Source organism: Anas acuta, chromosome Z, assembly GCF_963932015.1.
Source record: "Anas acuta chromosome Z, bAnaAcu1.1, whole genome shotgun sequence".
In the NCBI taxonomy this organism is placed as follows: domain Eukaryota; kingdom Metazoa; phylum Chordata; class Aves; order Anseriformes; family Anatidae; genus Anas; species Anas acuta.
The window spans coordinates 4547451-4567621 of record NC_089017.1 but is presented as its reverse complement, the minus strand read 5'-3'; the positions used below and the strand labels follow the sequence as shown (position 1 = coordinate 4567621).

Genomic DNA, 20171 nt, shown 5'->3' with positions numbered 1-20171 from the left:
AAAGCTCACAGCATTTAAATTACAAACCAGTAATTAAGTCACCAACTGAAATTAATATTTCATATGATTCACTTAATGTATTACACTTATTAGGTTATATTTACTAACAAAGTTGACAGTATAATAGGTACTGTCCATTTTATACTCCTAGAGAATGTATGTGTGGTAGGAAATATTCAGGATTTGGAAAACAGATTCAAAAGTGTTGTCATTTTCAGTGTAATTATGTCTAATTGCCCACAGTTATTTATCTCAATACAACAGATGCATGATGGCTTAAGTTTCTAACACTGGTTCCACTGGGGAGGTTTTTCAAAGACCTCCAGTCCATGGAGGAAGATACACATTCTTTTCCTGTGAACTGTAAAGTCTCTAACATGAGACAGTGCAGACAGCAGCCTCTAAAAAGGCTAGAAGACCAAATAAATCAGAATCCTGGAAAACAAAACACATGAAGAACTTATGATTTTCTACAGTAAGCCTTGTTTTAAATTAAAAACCAAAACAAAACAAAAAAAAATTGCTGCTATAGAGCAAAACTTACAGACAAGTATCAAACCTTTAAATTATCCACATTTTAAAATTTCCATAGATTGTGAATTTACCATGTGACAAAACTAACTGTTCTCAATTACCCATCTGCTATTAAAAAACCATACTTTGGCCTGAATTCACACAGCTCCAATTTTTGTTTGATCTTGTTTCACCATTTGTCTGGGAGATTAACGATCCCTTTGTTACATGATCTGTCTGCCCAATATAAAGACTTAACACACCACGATACAACTACCTAATAAGCTTTCCTTTGACAAGCTGAACAAACTGATCTCCTTGACTCCATTTCCCAGGTCAGTCCTCCTGTTTTTAGTCTGTCATCCTCCCTAGTATGTCAAAACCAGAAATGAGCATGCCTTTCCACAGCGATCACTCCAGCACTAAATACAAAAGGCTCTTTAAACCTTTGCAGAGTTCCTCTGTGCAGAGCCCAGGATCTCAGAGGCCATTCTTAGCTCAGTTCAGCCCTAAGGTTTCATCACTGCAGTTCTTAAGCCTTAATAAATAAATAAATAAATAAATAAGTAAAATCACTGCTCCTGAAGATCCCTGTCCCTATATGGATATATGGCTGGAATTTCTTCACATACATGCTTGGACACCATAACACAGGCTGATTTCCTGTACTCACCTACCAAGGGATTTAAATCACTCTGCATATTTTATCTGATTGTTCCATTCTTACCACGTCCCAGATAACTGACTCATCAAAACATCAGCAGTGATCTTCTGTTTACTTCTTCCTCGTGGATGAAAACGTAGATTAGCATAAGACCTAGTTATTAATAACTTTTGATATGTTTGCCTCAGAGGCATTTAAAAGCCCTATTTTTGTTTCTTGTCTTTTCTTTCTCAACAGCCTCTCTTAATTAGTACAATGTAGTCATGGAAAAAACTTCTTACAGCTATTAAAAAGGCACATAGCACACCCAAAACTCATAAATTAATACAGAGGAGACCCATGTCCTCCAGGGTCTTCCTTTTTTGATTATGGGTATACTGAGTGTCCCTAAAAATGTTCTTCTGCAATTCACAAACAAGACTCACATATTCCCTCCTAATTTTCTTTTTTTAATTTGGTTGTATTTGTTTTCTGCATTGTAATACCCCTTCCAGTAGCAATTTTGCATATTACTTAGTGGGTCTTCTGTCTGCCTGCTATAACAAATATAATCAATTAAAATAATTAGCAACTAAGCATTAGCAACTAACCATTATGTTCTAATTTTGTTATTGTCTCATTTTTCTTTCTCAACATAAATTGTAATATATCACTAATAAACCAACTACCACTAATAACTGGCATCAGCAGCATTTGCAAACGGTGACAGTCTTTCAATTTAGAGTACAAATATCCAGCATGTCAATAAACAATACCTTCACAGCTAAGCCACCTTGTTGGCACAACACATCTAGCTGTTACCAAAAAGTCAGAGTGATCTTCCTGGATCTTTGAACTCTGAAGTCATATTTAATTTTAGCAACTTTAGATCAGTGCTGAGCACAAGACTGAGTGACACAGAGGCATTTTCCCAAAGCTGGGATCTGTTATGTCATTTTAGTGCATTACACAAATATAGGCCAAATAGCAAATTGAATCCAGACTTCAATATCAAGCTCCCTTTGAGGTATGTGCATGCAACTGTGGGCCACATGAATCTCTATCAGCCTTTGGTGGTAATGTATTCAGGGTGATATTAGAAAACTCCTGTAGCTTTACTGGGGTTTCTTGCAAGGCCAAAGCTGCCTGCTGGTCCCAGTCCAGCACAGAGGTCCTTATGTGGTGGGGGAGCCAGCCCCAGTGCAGTCCCCGCACATGAATCATGCACGCAAAGCCTTCGGCAAGACAGGGAATTTCATTTAACCAGTCCAAAATGTTTTTTCTCTCTCTGCCAAGGTCTTTAATCTCTGTATTCTCTATACAAAAATGATCTTATGTAGCTTAGAGAAAGATTAGCAGGGAACTCCGCTCCCAGCATTCTTCTGTGTCTTCTGGGAACATGATTTAAATGTATATACATCCCCGAAGTCACCTGGAAGAGACTTCCCATGGCCTGGTTCAGAGATCTGAATTCCTTAGGCAGCATTCAATCCTCTTATTGCTTTTACTTAAAGCTCGTTGGTCATTCATCAGAAACTACCAAATGTAATATAGCAGCTTGTTATATAAATCCAGCCCAGACTACCTTCCACATGCTGCATCACAACCTTTAAATCTGACATAGCAGAGGACAATTATCCACAAACACCTGGTACAATTTCTAACACTGATTCTTCTTAATCACACAGCCTGCATTGCCAAATTAGATTTTTCAGACTCACAGGGTTCTCTTTCTCGAACACACACTTCTGTACTTGTCACAAAGATTGCTCTCAACCACGCCAGCAATTACACTGCATTCATTAAGTAGGACTAAGTTTAGTCCTCAAACCCCTGTTTTAAATAAAAGTACTATCTTTCACAGAGACAGACTAATAACTTTTTGAAATATGTCTCAGTTCCATTTTTATGAATTTCTAATGTCTCTGGGAATTTCAGAGAGCTGGTCTTCATAAATTGTGGATATTTTCATAATTTGACTGAGATCTTGTAGAAAACTTCAAGGTTTTATCTACATTTCAAGATCAGATAAAGCATTATAGCAAGTAGCTAAAACAAATTAAGCATCACAGGTCTTCTCTATATGCAGTGAGATTATTTCAGTGCGAGTCCCAATCCTTCTGCCTGAATTATCTCCTCCATTACTTAGGTCTCCAGAAGTATGGAGAGGGTAAATGTCTTGTCAAAGCTGCCATCCCTTCTGTCAGGATGACTGATGAAGTAACTGTGCCGACAAGAATATATCTGTGTATTCCCTCAGCATTCAGTTAAGCACATCATAACATTTCATTTTAAAATGTATCTATGATATGGAATTAGCAGAGCACATACTAGATGGATTAAAAACTGGTTCACTGTCAAGGCCTAAAGTAGAGCTGTAGAGACAGAAATAAATAGAGATGCTTTCTAGTGCAGATTTACAGGCATCATTTCTTGGTCCTGCACTGCTAATGTTTTTATTTTAATCTACATTCTGATATAAACCATTTACTGGGAGAGTCTGATGACACAACAGTGGGTGACACAGAAATGATGAAAAAGGCAGCTACTTTTACAGCGCGCTCTTAGTTACAGCATCCTATTAGTTAAATTGGCACCACTGCATGTGCCCTTTCCATAGACCCATAGTACATTTGGGAATGCAAGTTACACCAAGGAAGGGAAACTACAGTTTGGAAAGCAAAAACTCGAAGACCCATGCCAGTTGTTTTGGATAACCATTACCATGAGCTGTGACTACACAGTGGCTGGGTCTAAAACTGGGAGAACCACCCAAGGAAGCAAAATTGTGCCTGTATGAAGCACGCATAAGAAAGAAACCAGGCCAGTATGTCTAGTTACGCTACTTGCAGTCAGGAAGAATGGGGATGTTTTCACGAAAGGTTAGAAAGTCCACTAATATATCATAGCTTATAGAAAACAAACCTTGAGTAGAGCATAATGAGTTCAGCCTAAAAAAGAAAAATGAGAGAATGCTTCATCAATATATATGAGCATTTACCCACGGAGAAGGGAGTAGTCTTCAAGCTCAAAAAGCTTTTCCAGCAAGATAATAATGAGCTTCAGTGGTTAAAAATTTAAATTAGATAAATTTAACCTTGAAATGAGACACCACTTACCAAGAGGCAGACCAAATCAAAGATGGAACAGTATGAGGGGGATGGGGGATGTAAAGATCTCACCAGTTTGACATGGAAATTGAGCATCATTCTAAAACACAAGCTTTGACCCAGCTTTTAAGATAAATCTTCCAGCCAGCATGTGAATGTAGGATGGGATCCAGCCTCACTGCCCATGACTTTTTTTCTTGACTCCAAGAAGAATGTCACACTCACCCTGCTCAGAATAGCTGTAGGCTTGCCTTAGGAGAATTATGATGAGAGCTTAGACTTCAATTCTTTGATTCCTCTTTTCCCAGGATCAGGAAAGACCTGATATCTACCTGATATCTACCCTGATTATTTACCTGATATCTACCCTGGCTCCTGGACTTGTATTTTCTGAAAGTTAATCTTAATCCATAAACGGTCCATAACTGAAAAGAAGGTGCAAGGCAGGGCAGGGCACAACTCTGAAATGGTGCTCTGAAAATCATGAGTCCTTCCTGATGCCTGGTGAAAGCATTTTGCTTATATGCTCAGGATCCTACACTCTGTCAGAGAATATCTGCCCTATCTCTTCCAATATCTGCCCTATCTCTTCCAAGACTCGAGGTTTCAACACCTAAGGTTTTTTACAGCATATTGAGGTAAGAATCACACTCTGAAACCACAAGGGTATAGGGTGCCTAACAAATTTCTCTCCCTTGGAAGAACTTGGAAGCAGGCCACCTTGGCTTCCACTACTCGTGATTTGTGCCTCTCAAATTAATATTTGGAAAACGCTAGAAAACAAAGTATTTGGCCTAGCAGAAGCCTTTGGGACTTGGAACAGGCTCTGCATGAACCTAATTGTTGTGTAACATGAAGCTGATTTTAATTTTTGTGAAATCTTTGGAGTGAATGGTGCACTGGGAATCCTCCACTAATTATTGTTTCCACTTTTTGCTTTCTAGAGGGAATCCAGGCTTCTTGCACAAAAGGAAAGAAAGAGAACAGCATACTTCCAAAGACACTCTCTTAGTCCCTGCAGGATGACTTTTACCCTCCAGAAGCGAGCAAGTTTTGTTACCAGTCATTTTCTCTATTCTAAGCTCCTATTTTAAAGTCCTGATTCTGCAAATCACCAGTTACGGTGTGTAGTCATGGATTCTCCATTCAGTTGTCTGTCAGACCCTTGCAGAGAAGCTGTCTGCAAGGTAAGAGAAGCAGGTTCATTGTTCATGCCAATCTTACTTTACATTCATCCTGCTAACTTGTATTCACTACCTTTCCTGGAGAGAAGGTTTCTCAGTGTCACTGTGGAGCTAATTCCTTGAAGAGCTTCACTTCATCCTTAAGTGATACGTGCTCATGGAGCACTGAGGAAGAGTAGATTCAATTGACTTGCAAGAGTGAAAGATCTGCTGTGAGATGAAACCTCCAGCTGTGAAACCTCCATGCCTACAAAGCATAGGAGTGAAGCTGCAGTACCTTGCTGTTAAAGCCACCTAGATAATTTTCTCCTCTCCCTGTTCTCTCTGAAGCACTCTGAGCATGTCCCATTGGGGAATATCCTCATTTCAATGCCCATCCATCAGTGTCGGTCAGTAGCAGGCAGTGAATGAAAGACTATCCATGTTCTGGGTGCAAGCCTGTACTCCTCACTCATCCTTGTGACTGAAAAGTTACATCTGTGGAGTGCAAAGAAATAGCAGGAGAAAGTACACTGGCCAGGCAGATACTGCTTTTCTTTACTCACCTCATGTACTGACAGACAGAGCTGCACATAAAAAGCCATCTCTGAATGCTGTCAGAGGCACTCTTGCTTGTGAAACATGAATCGAGGTGATTACTAAGGCCTGGGCTTGTGGTGCTCCCATGAGCAAGGCAAAACACAAGCCCAATCCCCATCACAGCCCTCTGAACCCTGTACTGCAGGCTGTCAGTCTAGCCAGAAATCCAGCGATCTCATTTATGCAAAAACAAAACCAGAAAGACAGCTCCTCCTGATGGGAATAAAAATTAATTCTATCCAGGCAGCAAAGAACCTGAATTGCAAATTATGATGACAATATTTCCTTGTTCAGAGGAGACTGTCTCATGCCAAAGAAATGCCATTAGCATCAGAAACCCCATCCAAGTAAATCACTGTTGAAACCTCCAGAAACAAGATACAAAAGCAAGCAAAAGGCTAGGCCCCTCTTTGTAAAGAATCCGTTGCAATGGAGTGAAATGGACCCACAGAAAACAAGGGACCTTTTGTTTCAGAAAGTATACTTTGGGCAGCAGGACAAACGTGTAGCTGGCATCCTGGCAGCGTTGCCAAAGGCATGTTGCACAAAAGACTGGTGATGTAATTATGGTCACCACAGATCCACAGATCTGGGTTCTGCTTTTGGCTCTACCCCAACCCCTGTGTGAACACGAAGCTATTTGCTCTGGGCAGGATTCATCTCTCCTCACTTTAGCCATCTAAGAGACAAGCATCTAGTCTAAGTGCTCTGCCTAGGCTCAGTCTGTGCTCTATGGGAGAGATGATCCCTTCCAGAGAGCTACTTAGCTCCTTTCTTGGACACCACCCTTAGGGCAGGACAGATGGCCTCTGGATGTGCTGATCTCTCACCACTGACTACAGAGGAAGCTCAGGGCAGAGACTCAGCTCCCAGCTCTCAGCTGACTGAGATAGACTCTGCCCTCTGTGTCTGCTATAAAAATGAGATACCTACCCATCTAGATTGCAAGCCACTTAGGATCCAGTTAGGGCTTCCTCTACATCTGCATTTTGCATTTGGCACAACGTACACAGGCAGCATCCAGTACCCTTAGCATACTACATGCACTGATTTCTAACACAAACAGCAAACACTTCTGCACAGCCCACAGAGTACAGATGCCAGGGTCTTGCCTACTGTAGTAAGTTAAGTTAGAACAATTGTTGGAACAGGCTGAGTCAGGAGGTTACCATCACTGAGCTTGCATCTCCTCTTCTGTGTCTGGGTGGCAGGGCAGTGGGAAGGCCCTGCCTAATTACAGCACTCTGAGCACAGGAGCTGTGAGCACAAGATTTTGTTCTGCTGTACAAGATGAGGAATATCCTGAGCATTTCTTGACATGCCTTCTTTTACAAAGACTGATCCTAATTTGCTCTTCAGAATATCTGCTGCCTGCCATATTAAAGAAATTGCCAGGCCAATTACATTTCTCAGAAAACTAACAGGAACTTTTCTTGGACCCAGATGGAATTAACTTCAAGAGAAAAATGTCATTTTAAGAGAAAAATGAAATGCTGCAATACTGCACACAGAATGTAATCCTTACTAATGTAAGTGAAGAAAAGTGGGGGTTGGTCTATTCTCCCATGTGTCTGGTGACAGGATGAGGGGGAACGGGCTAAAGTTGCACCAGGGGAGGTTTAGGTTGGATATTAGGAAAAACTTCTTTACTGAGAGGGTTGTGAGACACTGGGATGGGCTGCCCAGGGAAGCGGTGGAGTCACCATCCCTGGAGGTCTTTAAAAGACGTCTAGGTGTAGAGCTTAGGGATATGGTTTAGTGGAGGACTGGTTAGTGTTAGGTCAGAGGTTGGACTGTGTGATCTTGGAGGTCTCTTCCAACCTAGATGATCCTGTGATTCTGTGGTTTTATGGTCAGAGCACAGAAAAATACATAAGAACTGTTATTTGGGACCACACCAAAGGCCCCTGTAGCCAAGTGTCTTCTCTCCAAGAGGACAGAGTAGCAACTGCTTAAAGAGCACAAGAGAAATGTCTGTCCCCTTGTACATCCTCAGAGTTTCCAGCAACTTGCAGTTATGAACTCACTGAATCAGAGGACTTGTCCTTGGTAATAGCTAGCAGCAAACTGCCCTTCCATGAATTGATCTTTATATTCCATGTATATCCTTGTCTTCCAGAGCATGGAGGACAAAAAGAAAAGGTCCACAATTTCATTACATATTATATTATTCTATTTTAAATTTGCATTTGTCCTGCAGCTTGATAATTTCATAAGGTCTCTCTCATCCTTGTGTTATAGGCAATAATGAACATTTGACACTTTTTCACTGTCCTCTTGCCACTCAGGATTCTAGAGAGCCATACCAAATCCCCTCTCCTTTATCTATTATAAGAGTCCCAGTCTGTTTATGCTCTCTGATACAGAAATCATCATATATATCTCTGATCACTCTTGTTGCCTTTTTCTGAACCTTCTTCCATAATCCCACAGCCTAATGCATTCTTCTTCATAGTTCAAAACCAGAACTGCACACAGTAATCAAGATGTCAATATATCACAGATCTTGTCTTATTCTTTTTATTTTTCTATTGTTGTTTCTACTGCTGCTTTATATGTAGCTTTCTATTTTGTTTCTACTGTATCCAGAAGTTTTGTTTTATTTTTCTTTCATTATAATTCCCATCAGTTTTTGATCTGCCTTTTTGACTACTGCTGAGCACTATCAAATGTTTGAAAAGAAACACCTACAGTGACCTCAGGACTACTTTCCTGAATAACAGCAATTTCCTTTGAGCCCAGTGCTGAGCTTTTTATTCCACATGCACTGCATTTCTTAAGACTGAATTTCATTATTCATTTTATCACAGCTGAGATCCTTCAGCATCCACTCAAAAAAGTGTACACTTAAACACCAAACAACTTGCCTTCTTAGTTCTGAATATTCACAACAAACTATAACTTTTCCAGCCCAACGAATGCTAGCAAAAAATGTCCACCTGTAATATGCAGGCAGACACAGAGCAACTGAAATGGCTGTTGGGCAAAGATGTTCCCATTGACAAGGTCCTCTCTCTGGCTCCCCTACTCTCTGTCTTCCACAAAGAACTCCAGACATTGTAGTGCTTAGGGTAAAAATTTCAGTTACTAATCCTGCTATCTGCAATTCTCAAACGCTGGTTACCTGTAGCCCCATGACTGATTTCAAACCAGACAGAGGATTATTAGTGCTCTACAGCAGATTCAGTTTTTACTTAAAAAAATAAATACTAACACTCAGAGAAGAAGGAAAGCTCTCCTGCTAGAAACAATGGGGAGACTGTGTCAAAACACCTGGTCCTTCTCACAAATTATGAGTACCATTCTGTAGCCTACCCTTTTCTTTAGCAAGGAGAAGGCTCTGCTTCCTTTGCAGTACTGTTCTTTTCTCAGCCCCTCTCTGTTTCATTTCAAAATAACTGGTAAGTTAGGTGGGGACATCTTCCCCAGGAGCAGATGCCCTGGAGAAGGACAAGTAGGATACTGCTCTGGCCTTCATAAACTCTGAGGAAAAACAAACAAACAAACAAAACCAACAGTGGAGACTTAAAATAGTTTGGGATTTTGGTAGTTCTATATTCATTTTCGTTAACATCACCCCATCTGAAGCAAAAGTCAGGGGTAAAGTTCACCATTCACTATATGAAAATGCCAGCAATGTGACTGAACACGAACTACATAGTGGGAAAGACTAGAGTCCTAGCAAGTCTCAGACGCACTTTGAAAGGACCTCAGAAGTTTACGGAGTACCCCGCTGAGAAGATAAAATTGAGGAGCCAACACTTCCTGCGTCAGAAAGACCTGTGTGAGAAAGACCCCAGGAAAACGTGTCTCTCAACTGCTCTCTTTCTTTTAGGATTTTGAGACAGGGAACAAGGTAAAGGATGTTGATTTTGCAAGTTTTAGCTAATACAGCTGTATGTTGTATATTAACCACAAGGACAGGGCTGAGACAAGGAGTACGCTGCAAATCAACCATAAGGACAGGATGACCCTAAAGATAAGGGAGGAAAAGACGGTGTACACACAGTTAATAGAACCAGCAAGAACAGGCTTGGACTGCTGAAGTCTGTCAAAAAAAAAGTACAGGTCAGAAGTTTAGCAGCAAAGAAGACTTCTGGCCTTCACCAAAAGACCACCAGAGTACACCCCAACGACCACCTAAGGGCTCCAGTACACATGCGAATAGGGGCAGGAACCTATGTTAATGGTTATTCGGAGACCTAATGAATACGCAAGAGACTTACAGGAAATGAAATGAACACACACATATCCCATTAATAGAAGCACACTGCCAGTAACCCTGTGTGTGTGTGTGTTAGGCACAATCTCCCCCATGCCCAGCGCCATAATACAGAATACCTGCTAAATAATTTCAGTTATTGAGTTTTCACCGCATCTGGGAAGCAGTGGTCCTGGGGAGATCTACTAGAATGTCATCCCTTGCCTAAGAAGCTGTTCATTATAGTCAGCACTTTGGGTAGAGCTAGAGAAGAGAAGCAAGTGGAAGAATGGAAGAGAGAAAGTTTATTCACAGTGACTTAACTGTTCTGTCTAGACAGGAGTAAAGAGGAGATGTGAAGAAATGAATTCAGAATACAGCAGTCATTTTGTCTGTAGCAATGAGACACTGAACAAGAGGAAAAGCAAGGTTGTTGATATGATTCCCATGTTGTAAAATGAAAAACAAAACAAACAAAAGCAACAACAAATCAAACAAAAAACAATCCAAAGATAAACTGAGCAGGTAGATTCAAGGCACATAGCAAAACAGCACAAAAATGGTGAGAAAATATCAACTTGTTAGAATTCTATTTCCTGAATGTGAGAGCAATAATACTGGATAGAAGTTAAAATGGATTAACACAGGAAAGTCTGAACCAGAGATGTCCTTAGCTGCTCATAATTATCACATATCTAATCCCTGACACTACAGCAGGGGAGGTGCCTTTTCACAACATACAGGCCTGATGTGCCCTAGTGGAGTGCTTGTCTTCTGAGACATCCCTAGAAGATGTCCCCCTACAAGAGAACAATGAGTTTACATTTAAAGAAGTATCTCACCATTAGCTTCTGGAAAAACACCTAGTCTTTCAGCAATCCAAAGAGTGGGAACAGGGAAATGCCAATCACGGAGCATCAGGTAAGAAAAAAAGAATTAAGTGATGATTCTAGAGGCAAGTCCTTGACCAAAGGAAGAGTCAGCACTATCGTAAACCAGAAGCCCTGGCTAACATTGCCTATGCCTATTTATTTGTGGAAGGCTGTTAATGTCAAAGAATGTAAAGGTGTAATTCCTATCTTGAGATAAATCTTAATTTACAGCTATGAAATTCGGTGAGTCTTTTCTATGAGAAGCAATCTGTGCAGTATAATACAATTTAATCTCAATGCACCAGTTTAATATTTTAAATCACTCAATGACACTTCTGCATTTGTTACTTACAAGAGCCGTACCCCACTGCAAATAGGTCCTTGTATTTTGGATTCCTGCAATGAGAAAATTCATATAAGTTTTCATTTATTATTAACCGTATTCTTCCACAGAAATGCACAGTGTTTCACACATTAACATCAGAGCCCATTCCCACAGGACTGCATACAGTCTAACGGCTTGACCCTTTGAATATATGCACTAGTAAAGTTCATGCATAAGTAATTCTTCCGGACTCAATATGCATACAAGAAACAGAACATCTGAAGACCACAGCAGTAGATGAAAAGTATAAAAATGTCAGAGACTGAGATACAACATCAATCTTCATCAATTCTTGGCCTGTGTACTCCATGATCATGTAATCTTCACTTTTAAAAATGCTGTCTTTGAGGAAATGAAAAAGGCAGGAATGTGGTGGTATCCATCTTTCAGAAGCAAGAATAAAGGAGTTTCTAACCCACAAAAGAATAGTATTCAATTAACTTAGTTTCCCCACCTATCACTAAATAATGATGGATGCTTTCAGAAACAGCTGTCAGTTAAAAAATTCATTATCATTACCACAGACCAAGAAGGGAAACTCTCTTCTGACTGAAGAGATGATCAGTATATTTGCTGAAGCATACTGACTGACTAATTAGCTACTATGCCTTCTTAAATCCCTTTATTTGAAAAACATCTACCTTTACAACTTCTGCTGTTTGTGGACAGTTAGTGTAGGGTTTACATGGGAAAAAGATCAATACTGTTGCTGGCCCTAAGATCACACAGCACAATCAATGACAAAAATTTCTGTGAAACAGTTGGAACTGAAACGAATGGAAATGAAACTTACCTGATGATTCTTTTCTTTGACTATTCTGAATTGAAAAAATAAAAACATTTCACATTCTTCACTTGGGCTGATACCTAGGGAGCCTAATGCTCTTGCTCTATCCACTAAATGCATTGTCACTGCTAACAATATGAGAACAAAAATTAAATTAGAAAAGCTTATTACATAAAGCAATTTGGGGTCATTCTTCCAATTCCAGGGCAATCTTTCTGTTATAATGTCCTTGAAGCAAGAATAACTGCAACACAAGCTACCTATAAAAGATGCCTTTTATCCCCAATTTTATACCTCATTTTAGGGCTATTTTGTAATTATCACACAACTACATCCTCAGTATTCTATTAAAGTATAGTAACTGCAATGGCTTGAAAAGACAGAAGACTGCAGTCCTGTTCTGTCTCTCCATAGATCCTCTTTGGCAAGACACAGATGCGATCACACTGCCCCACAAACAAGTGGGAAGAGGCTTGGCTGCAGAGGAGCACAAGGCAGGGGCTATGTAAGTCTCACGTTTATGCGCATGATCAAAACAGTTCTCGGGAGAATCATGTTAAAAAGTAAAGGACTAATCCAGGTTGTTGATGAGTATTTTTTCATGGTAATTACCATGATAATAACACCTCAGAAAAAACAAGAGTTGATTTTAAAGTGGTACTTTAAAAACAGTGACAGTTTTTGGACTGATCAGAAATAAACAGGCTGTGCTGGCTTGGATCACTTCCTTGTCCTACAAGTGCCTCATTCCAGGAGGATCTGTTCCATGATGTTCCAGGCACAGAGGTGAGGCTCACTGGTCTGTACTTCCCCAGGTCCTCCTTTCTACCTGTTTTGAAAATGGGAGTGATGTTTCCCCTTTTTCAGTCATTGAGGATTTCACCTGACTGCCATAACTTTTCAAATATGATGAAGAGTGGATTAGAAGCTACATCAGTCAGTTCCCTCGGGACCCTGGGATGCATCTCATTCAGTCCCATAAAGTTGTACCTGCTCTATTTCATCAAGTGGTCTCAGACTTGCTCTTTGTTTACAGTGGGAGGGACTTTGCTCCCCCAGCCCTTGCCTACAGGTTCAGGAACTTGAGAGAAATGGGAAGCCTGACTGGCAGTAAAGATTGAAACAAAAAACTTCTTCATTATCTCAGCCTTCTCCATGTCTCCCTTCTCATCCATCAGAGGGAGGTATGTTCTCCTTGGCCGTTCTTTTCTGACAAATGTACCTATGGAATCCCTTCTCATTATTCTTTGAATCTCTTGCAAAGTTCAGTTCCATCTGTGCTTTGGCTTTCCTGATCCCATCCCAGCACATCCAGATGGCATCCCAGGCCACATGTCCCTGCTTCCACTGCCTGGAATATCTAAAGACACTATATGTCCATCCCAGTTTTCCCAAGAAGGGACTCTTATTTGCTCTGCTAACTGTACTCACTTTGTCCTAGCACTGCCCCAAGCCTGCTGTACCTTCACCTTTTGCTGAATGTCCCACGCCTGGCATACTCAGCCTCACACAAGGTGCTTCCCATCCAGAAGCACCTGGCATGTTTAGGTGTGAAAGGAGCTGACTGTAATTATTCAAAAAAGTGTTCCCACAGAAACAAGCACTGCCTCGTAAGGTGGCATGATAATTAATTGCATTTCCCTGCAAAACAGCTGAGAGCAAGTTTGCACTAAAGAGACTTACCAGGAGATGGCAGTAACTGCAAGTCTCTTGGTTTTGTCATACTGGAACTTCCAGAGTGGGAGGAGGGTTCCTTTCTGGTCCCTGTATTCATCGGAGGCATCCTCAAAATATTTAAAATCTAAAAACAAGAATCAAAGAATAGGTCTTGTTGAATAAACCTGAAATACATCAGCATGCTGTAGTAACAGACAAGCTTTGAAAGAGCCTCATGGCCTCTGTACAACCTGTTAGTATAAAAACTGTTTCAGTCCTTACATCTCAACCCCAAAACAGCATCTAAGTCTTGTAAATGCACTTTAACCAGCACCAAGTCCTTAAACCAAAAAGCTGAAGATTTGAAAGCAGACAAAGGATGAAAAAGAAAGCAGCAGCCCCAAGCAAGGAATGACCTCAAGCCATTCCCTGATCTAGCTGTGGCCTTTCAGGAGGTGGCTGAGCAAAGATAGGAAAACCCTTGCAAAATAACATCAGCACTACATATGTCTTGTGGATGGGGCCTGTATGCCAGCAAGAGGGTTGCTCTGCACTGTCTGCTTTGTCACCAGCACCTGCATCCAGGAGGGAAGGAACCACCTGCTGAGGGAGGGCAGGGCATCAGGAGGGCAATGCTTACCAGATCTGTTGGCCCACGCTGCTCTGAACACTGATGATGTGCATTTCCTTTAAGTGATGGCAGACTGCTGTCCTGTTTGCCTTGTGTGAGTCAGCAATTGCTAGCCCTGTTCATTTCAGCCCTTTTTCTCTAACATTGAGCACTGGAGACACCAGTATGCCATAAGGTAACCAGCCAGTTGCTCACAGAGGCACTAACTGCACTCCAATCTTCCCCTGTCAACCTCTGCCTCGGCATCTTTTGCCAAAATTCCTCCTAGCTTCCCCACAGGATCTATTGTGATTCTTGCTACAGCTGTGGCCACTCATCTGCAGGAAAGAATTCCTGCAGGAGTGCAGGAATTCCTGGCTTGAGTGCAAACCGCATCTCCCTGCAGGGCCATACCTTGTGCAATGTCATCAAATATGTTCTGATTCACCATTCGTTCCATAATTTTAGCAGCCTTTGAGATCTTGGTTATATCATCACTCTGTTGAAAAAAGATAAACAAGGAAGAGAAAATTTATATCCTTTTTACAAGTCCTTCAGACCTCTTGTGACTTAAAAACTTGAGTCTTTTTATCTGAGCTAAAGGATAATTTGAAGCTCCTCACATTAGCACCTAATGATAAGGGCAATTGAATTAAGGCAATAATTCTGTAAGTTCAGCAAGATGCCATCTATACCTGAGCTGCAGTAACTTCGGAATTTGTTCCTGATTTAGTTCAATGGCGAGATGCTTGTCTGCAAAGGTGGTTAGTCTTGTCTTCCTCAGCTCATCCAGTCTATCTCATGATGGGATGAGCTAAAAGCACACACATGATCCCTCCCCCACCTCACCTGGTAATAGTTCAATAGCTTCAGTAACACAATCATGTTTGATCATTCATCAGCATCCTCTCGTATCTGCCTGGAGAGCTTTACAGTATCATCTCTTAAGTTAAGATCACAGGATTTAGAAATCCTCCAGATAATCACTGGGTAATTCCAACTTGATGTATACATAGATCCATGAGCTTGTACAATATATAATAAACATGCAAAAGACAGTTTCCTATCCAGCTTTTGTTGAAATTGCTTTGATACTGCGTACAATCCCATCCTCCCTGCCAAGAAACACCACATGTGGGTAAACCTGTAGGTGTGAAGGTATGCAGAAAGAGCTTCAGGTATGCAAGTATTGGAGACCTTTGGGGGAGTGGCATCTCACAAGGCCAGCAGTCCCTAGGTTGGTATATGGCAGGTCGGTATGCTCATTTGATTGAGCCCAGTGCCTGATCACCACAGTACCAACTTCTTTCTGTGTGAGTGTCCAATCCTGTGTGTGTTTGACTGAACACAAGCAAAATCCAAGCTGAGCTAACCAGCAAGTAGGACAATAAGTCTATGTGCCAGTAACTGGAGGGACAGAGCTTAAAAGCACCCAGACTGTGCAGGACCATGAGGATGATGACAGCACAGCTGTGCATAATTATGTGAGAATACCAAGGCATATGGAAATTGCTATGACAGCATGCTGCTCCAAGGATCCAAATCCCCCTACAACTGCTGCCCCAAAGTCCCATCAAGGTTTCAAAGCCTTTCATCTTCAACCCCCTGCCAGGGACTGATGGCTGCCAGCACAGCATGATTTCCTTCTCAGTGAGGACACTAAAAAGAAACTTGCCATCCTTGGCACAGCCCACAGAGTGGTCTGTACATAAAAAATAAAAATAAAAAAAAATGAAATGACTTGTCAAAGCCATTGCACAGTCACAATCAGAACCAAGAATACAACATTGGATTAGGTGCATCCCAGCCCTCTGCTTCTTTCTTTGGCCCTGCACAAACTCAGCAAAAACAAAGTCTTGCTGCAAGAGCATAGAGATCACAGGACAAATGAGAAAAAAAGCAATCTTATAATCTATAACACTTTTCATAAATTCAGTTTGCCTGCATCTTCATTAATGTCTACAGTCTTTTTCACCTCAGAAAGAATAAAGTAGAACTTGGAAAAGTTTGCAGAAGAGCAAGAGGGATGACTCATGGTCTGGGATAGTTTCTGTTCCAGGAAAAACTGAGTGGGCTGGGACTTGCCAGTCTGGAGGAGATGGCATAACAAGACGTGAAACAGGTCTGTGAAATCCAAAAAAAAGCTGAGAGGATGGACAGTAGATGACTAGTCACAATACATAAAGTAGGGCTGTCAAGTGAAGTTAGTGGAAATCATCTTAAAAACAAAGAAAATGAGATGATTTACAGAAGGACAACATCTGTGCAACTCCCTGTCAAAGGGTGTTGCAGATGCAAGAATTTTACATGAGTTCAAGGAAGACTGAACAGATACACAGTACCTGTGTGCCAAACCACATCAAGCCTAGGAAACAGCTGTAAGTATTGAAGGCCGGAAGAATATCTGGGGCTAGGCGGGGTATGATGTACACTTGCTGTGTTCTCCACCTTCTTTACACGTTAACTTATGGTTAGAGACCTGATTTGAATCAGCCTGACCACTCTTGTGTTCTTCAGCTTTTTCCTAGGACAGTGGGAGGACTTCTTGAGAACCACACAGAAAAATTACTGCCATGTTCAGAATTATAGAAGCACAGGGACATATGTTTTCAAATGTCAACAGTTTAATTTTCTACAAAATATTCCTTAGACTCTAGGACTTCATAAGTATTGAGAGAAATTGAAGAGGGAGAGAAAGAGGATACTTGAAACATACCAAGTAGAAATCAATATTCTCAATTGCTGGGATTTCACTCTTTTGACTTTAAGTTGCTATTACTGCTTCTGCCACAATAAGACCTGTCGTTCTTTAAACCATTTCCCAGAAAAAAAAAAAAGGGGGAAAAAAAAAAGAAGCAATTCACCTTCGCTAACATTTGTCCAGCAATATTGGGATAGTGATTAAAAAAAGGCCTTGGCTGCCACCAGTATATTCCTCTGAATAAGCTTAATTGACAGGGGTTAAATGTTGAAAAGGTTACATCTTGTTTTAGAAAAAGCAAAGAGCAATAAATAATTTTCTCTCCAACACTGAAAAAAACATCATTACTAGGTATAAAGAATGGATCCCACGGAGTCCTGCTGGTTCACCAGGTGTGTTAGCTAAGCTGTTATTCACCTACTATGCAGAAAAAAAATCTCTCTTCCCTTTTAACATGCCTGTCCTGTTGGAAGGAGCTTGGGAAGAACAGCAGTGCTGTACCCTACAGACATGAGCAAAACTGTAGCTCTTGTTCTCCTACATATCCAAGGAAAGCTGCACTGCAAACTTTCTGAATTTCCAACCAGAGACATCATCATTCTGGACTGAAGAGCAGAAGACAAGACTTGCTTTATTGTGTTCTCAAAGATGAATGCTAGATCCTGCGACATCTATAAAATCTTTTTTGTTGTTGTCATTGGTAAGCAGTTTAAAACAAAAAGAGCCTGTAATTACAGAAATAATGCATTATCCAGTGGAACGTTTTCTGCAATGCAGGAGACTGTCCAGATAAATTGAAAGAGCTTTATGTGAGCTTTCCTATTAGGTAGCTAAGCTGTTAGCAATGCAGCCATGAATAACTACATTTTTTAGCATTTAACTGCATCAGAGTAAGTCATTTTCTCACTGGATCCTGTGCTATTTCAGGTTTGATTTATTCTGTATCCTACTGAAATAAATCTTCAGTGGGAATGATACGCATAATTTCATTTTTTAAAGATCTGTTTGAAACTGATTTTTTTCTTTGTAGGGCAACTCCGGGGTAACTAGCCAAATGAGAGCTAATCAGCTAACAAATTTGTTTCATTTATTTCCATGCATAAATTATTTTTAGAACAGCTATAATGTTACTTGAATCATATGTTAAGATAGATAATGGGCTGGTACTTTGAAAATAAATGTTCTGGTCTTGTTCTACTATTCATCAACACTAATTGCTTCACATTTGCCTCTCAGCAGCTGGCCAGTTGCAATGTGCAACTCCACGCTTCTTGCAGCATGAAACAAGGCTTCTGTTGACATATCACTATATCCAGAAGACAAACCCCACCCTAAAACCAATGCAATAACTGCTCATCTTTCTTGCAGTACATATACTGCTACTACAAGAACTCCAGGCTCTCAAAGAAAAAAACACGGTACAGACATGTTGGTCTCTGTTGCCCAGCCAACACCTCCATGCACTGCAAGCACCCACTGCAAATCCCAAATAGAGACCCCAGTTTGAATGCTGTCAAGTAGTTATTCCTTTCTAGAATTGTGCTAATTTGTTCATTTTCATTATTTTTTAATACTGACACGTTGTAAGCAGCAGAATGAAGACAAGGGAGTTGGTAACAGCCCACCCTCTCCTTGTGTTGAACAGGAGCAGGCGAACACTAATGTGAAGGTTAATTGCATGTGGTTTTCAGCTGTTATTTCAAAAATAACTGCTGGTCATCCATGAGCTTCCAAATGAGAATTATAAACCTGTGGTCTGGGCTATCTCACTGGGCATATCTCAGAAACAGGGAATGCTACTGTGGGACAGACATAACAGAAATATCATTTTTCTGCTTACCCTCATACACAATTTTCTAGCAATGTACCTGCCATTTCAGAGCCACAGCTCGCCAGCTGATTCACTCATGTTTCTCCCTGCCATTTCAATAGTAAGCCCTCACCTTATCTAAGATTTTTTAATACTCCAAAACGCACAGCCTTCCTCTCCACCAGTTATTTCAGTCTGTACCAGTAACAACCCTTCTGGTTTACCTAATCATTTCCCCAAAGGCATTATAGCAATAGCTTTACAGAACTTCAGCTAGATTAGCTTTACTACAATTTCCTTGTTAAGGGAAACCACAACTTTCCTCTTACCAACGAAGAAAGATGAGATTATTTGGATACAGCCTACCTTTGGCAAACATATATGTTATTTTCTCATATTTACTCCCATTTCTTTATTTTTTCCCTCCGAATTAAATCTATTGCCATGTATTGGTACAGGTAAGACTAATGGAACCATTTTTATGCCTCTTACATATAATCTATCCTTGTTATTCTCCAACTACATAGTTCCACCCCTCTTTTGAAAGATCCTTTATTATCAGACCTGTGATTCTTACTATTAGACTTGTGATTTCATGTCTTGTTACCTCACAGTGAGAGGAGCCACCTTTCATCAATTTAGGTGCATTAAGCTCTGCTTAATTTTGCTTCTACCTCAGACACCGTAATTTCTTCGCTCACATAACACGAGGAGGGTTGTGCAGGATCAGACCACAAGTATCTCTGGGCCAAGATCCTCTCTTTAACCAGAGCCATAAGCAGATGGTTCAGGAACAGTAAGAACAGGACAAGCAGATGCAATGCTTCTGCCTGTTTCTCTTTGCTTACAACTATTTTCATCTCAGAAAATTTTGCATCATTCCCCTTTGATATTCCATGCTCTTCATCTTCTTTTCTGCTCCCTTTATTGAAAACTGAGGAAAGGTTTCAAATGTTGTATCCCTTCTCTGCATGTAGTACATCCTCTTCTCTGTAGCTCCATTTGAGTGACAGACGTACTAAGAGATTTAAAAGAACACATCATCACAGGCACCAGACAAATACTTTATCACCCTGTCTTTTATTCACTCACATTGTTCTTTACATCATACTCATCCTTC

General features: G+C 40.6%; 1 protein-coding gene across 3 annotated transcripts in view; it reads right to left on the bottom strand.

Annotated features, from left to right (window-relative positions):
- The window catches only part of DNAI1 (dynein axonemal intermediate chain 1), a 137192-nt gene that overhangs the window by 92633 nt on the left and 24388 nt on the right, over window positions 1–20171 (bottom strand). For all 3 annotated transcript variants that reach the window (XM_068667934.1, XM_068667936.1, XM_068667935.1), the window contains exons 10-12: window positions 14955–15039; window positions 13958–14075; window positions 11455–11498 (exon numbers count right to left, since the gene is read on the bottom strand). In XM_068667934.1, coding sequence (XP_068524035.1) covers window positions 11455–11498; window positions 13958–14075; window positions 14955–15039 — 247 coding nt within the window. The remainder of the gene's footprint in view (window positions 1–11454; window positions 11499–13957; window positions 14076–14954; window positions 15040–20171) is intronic.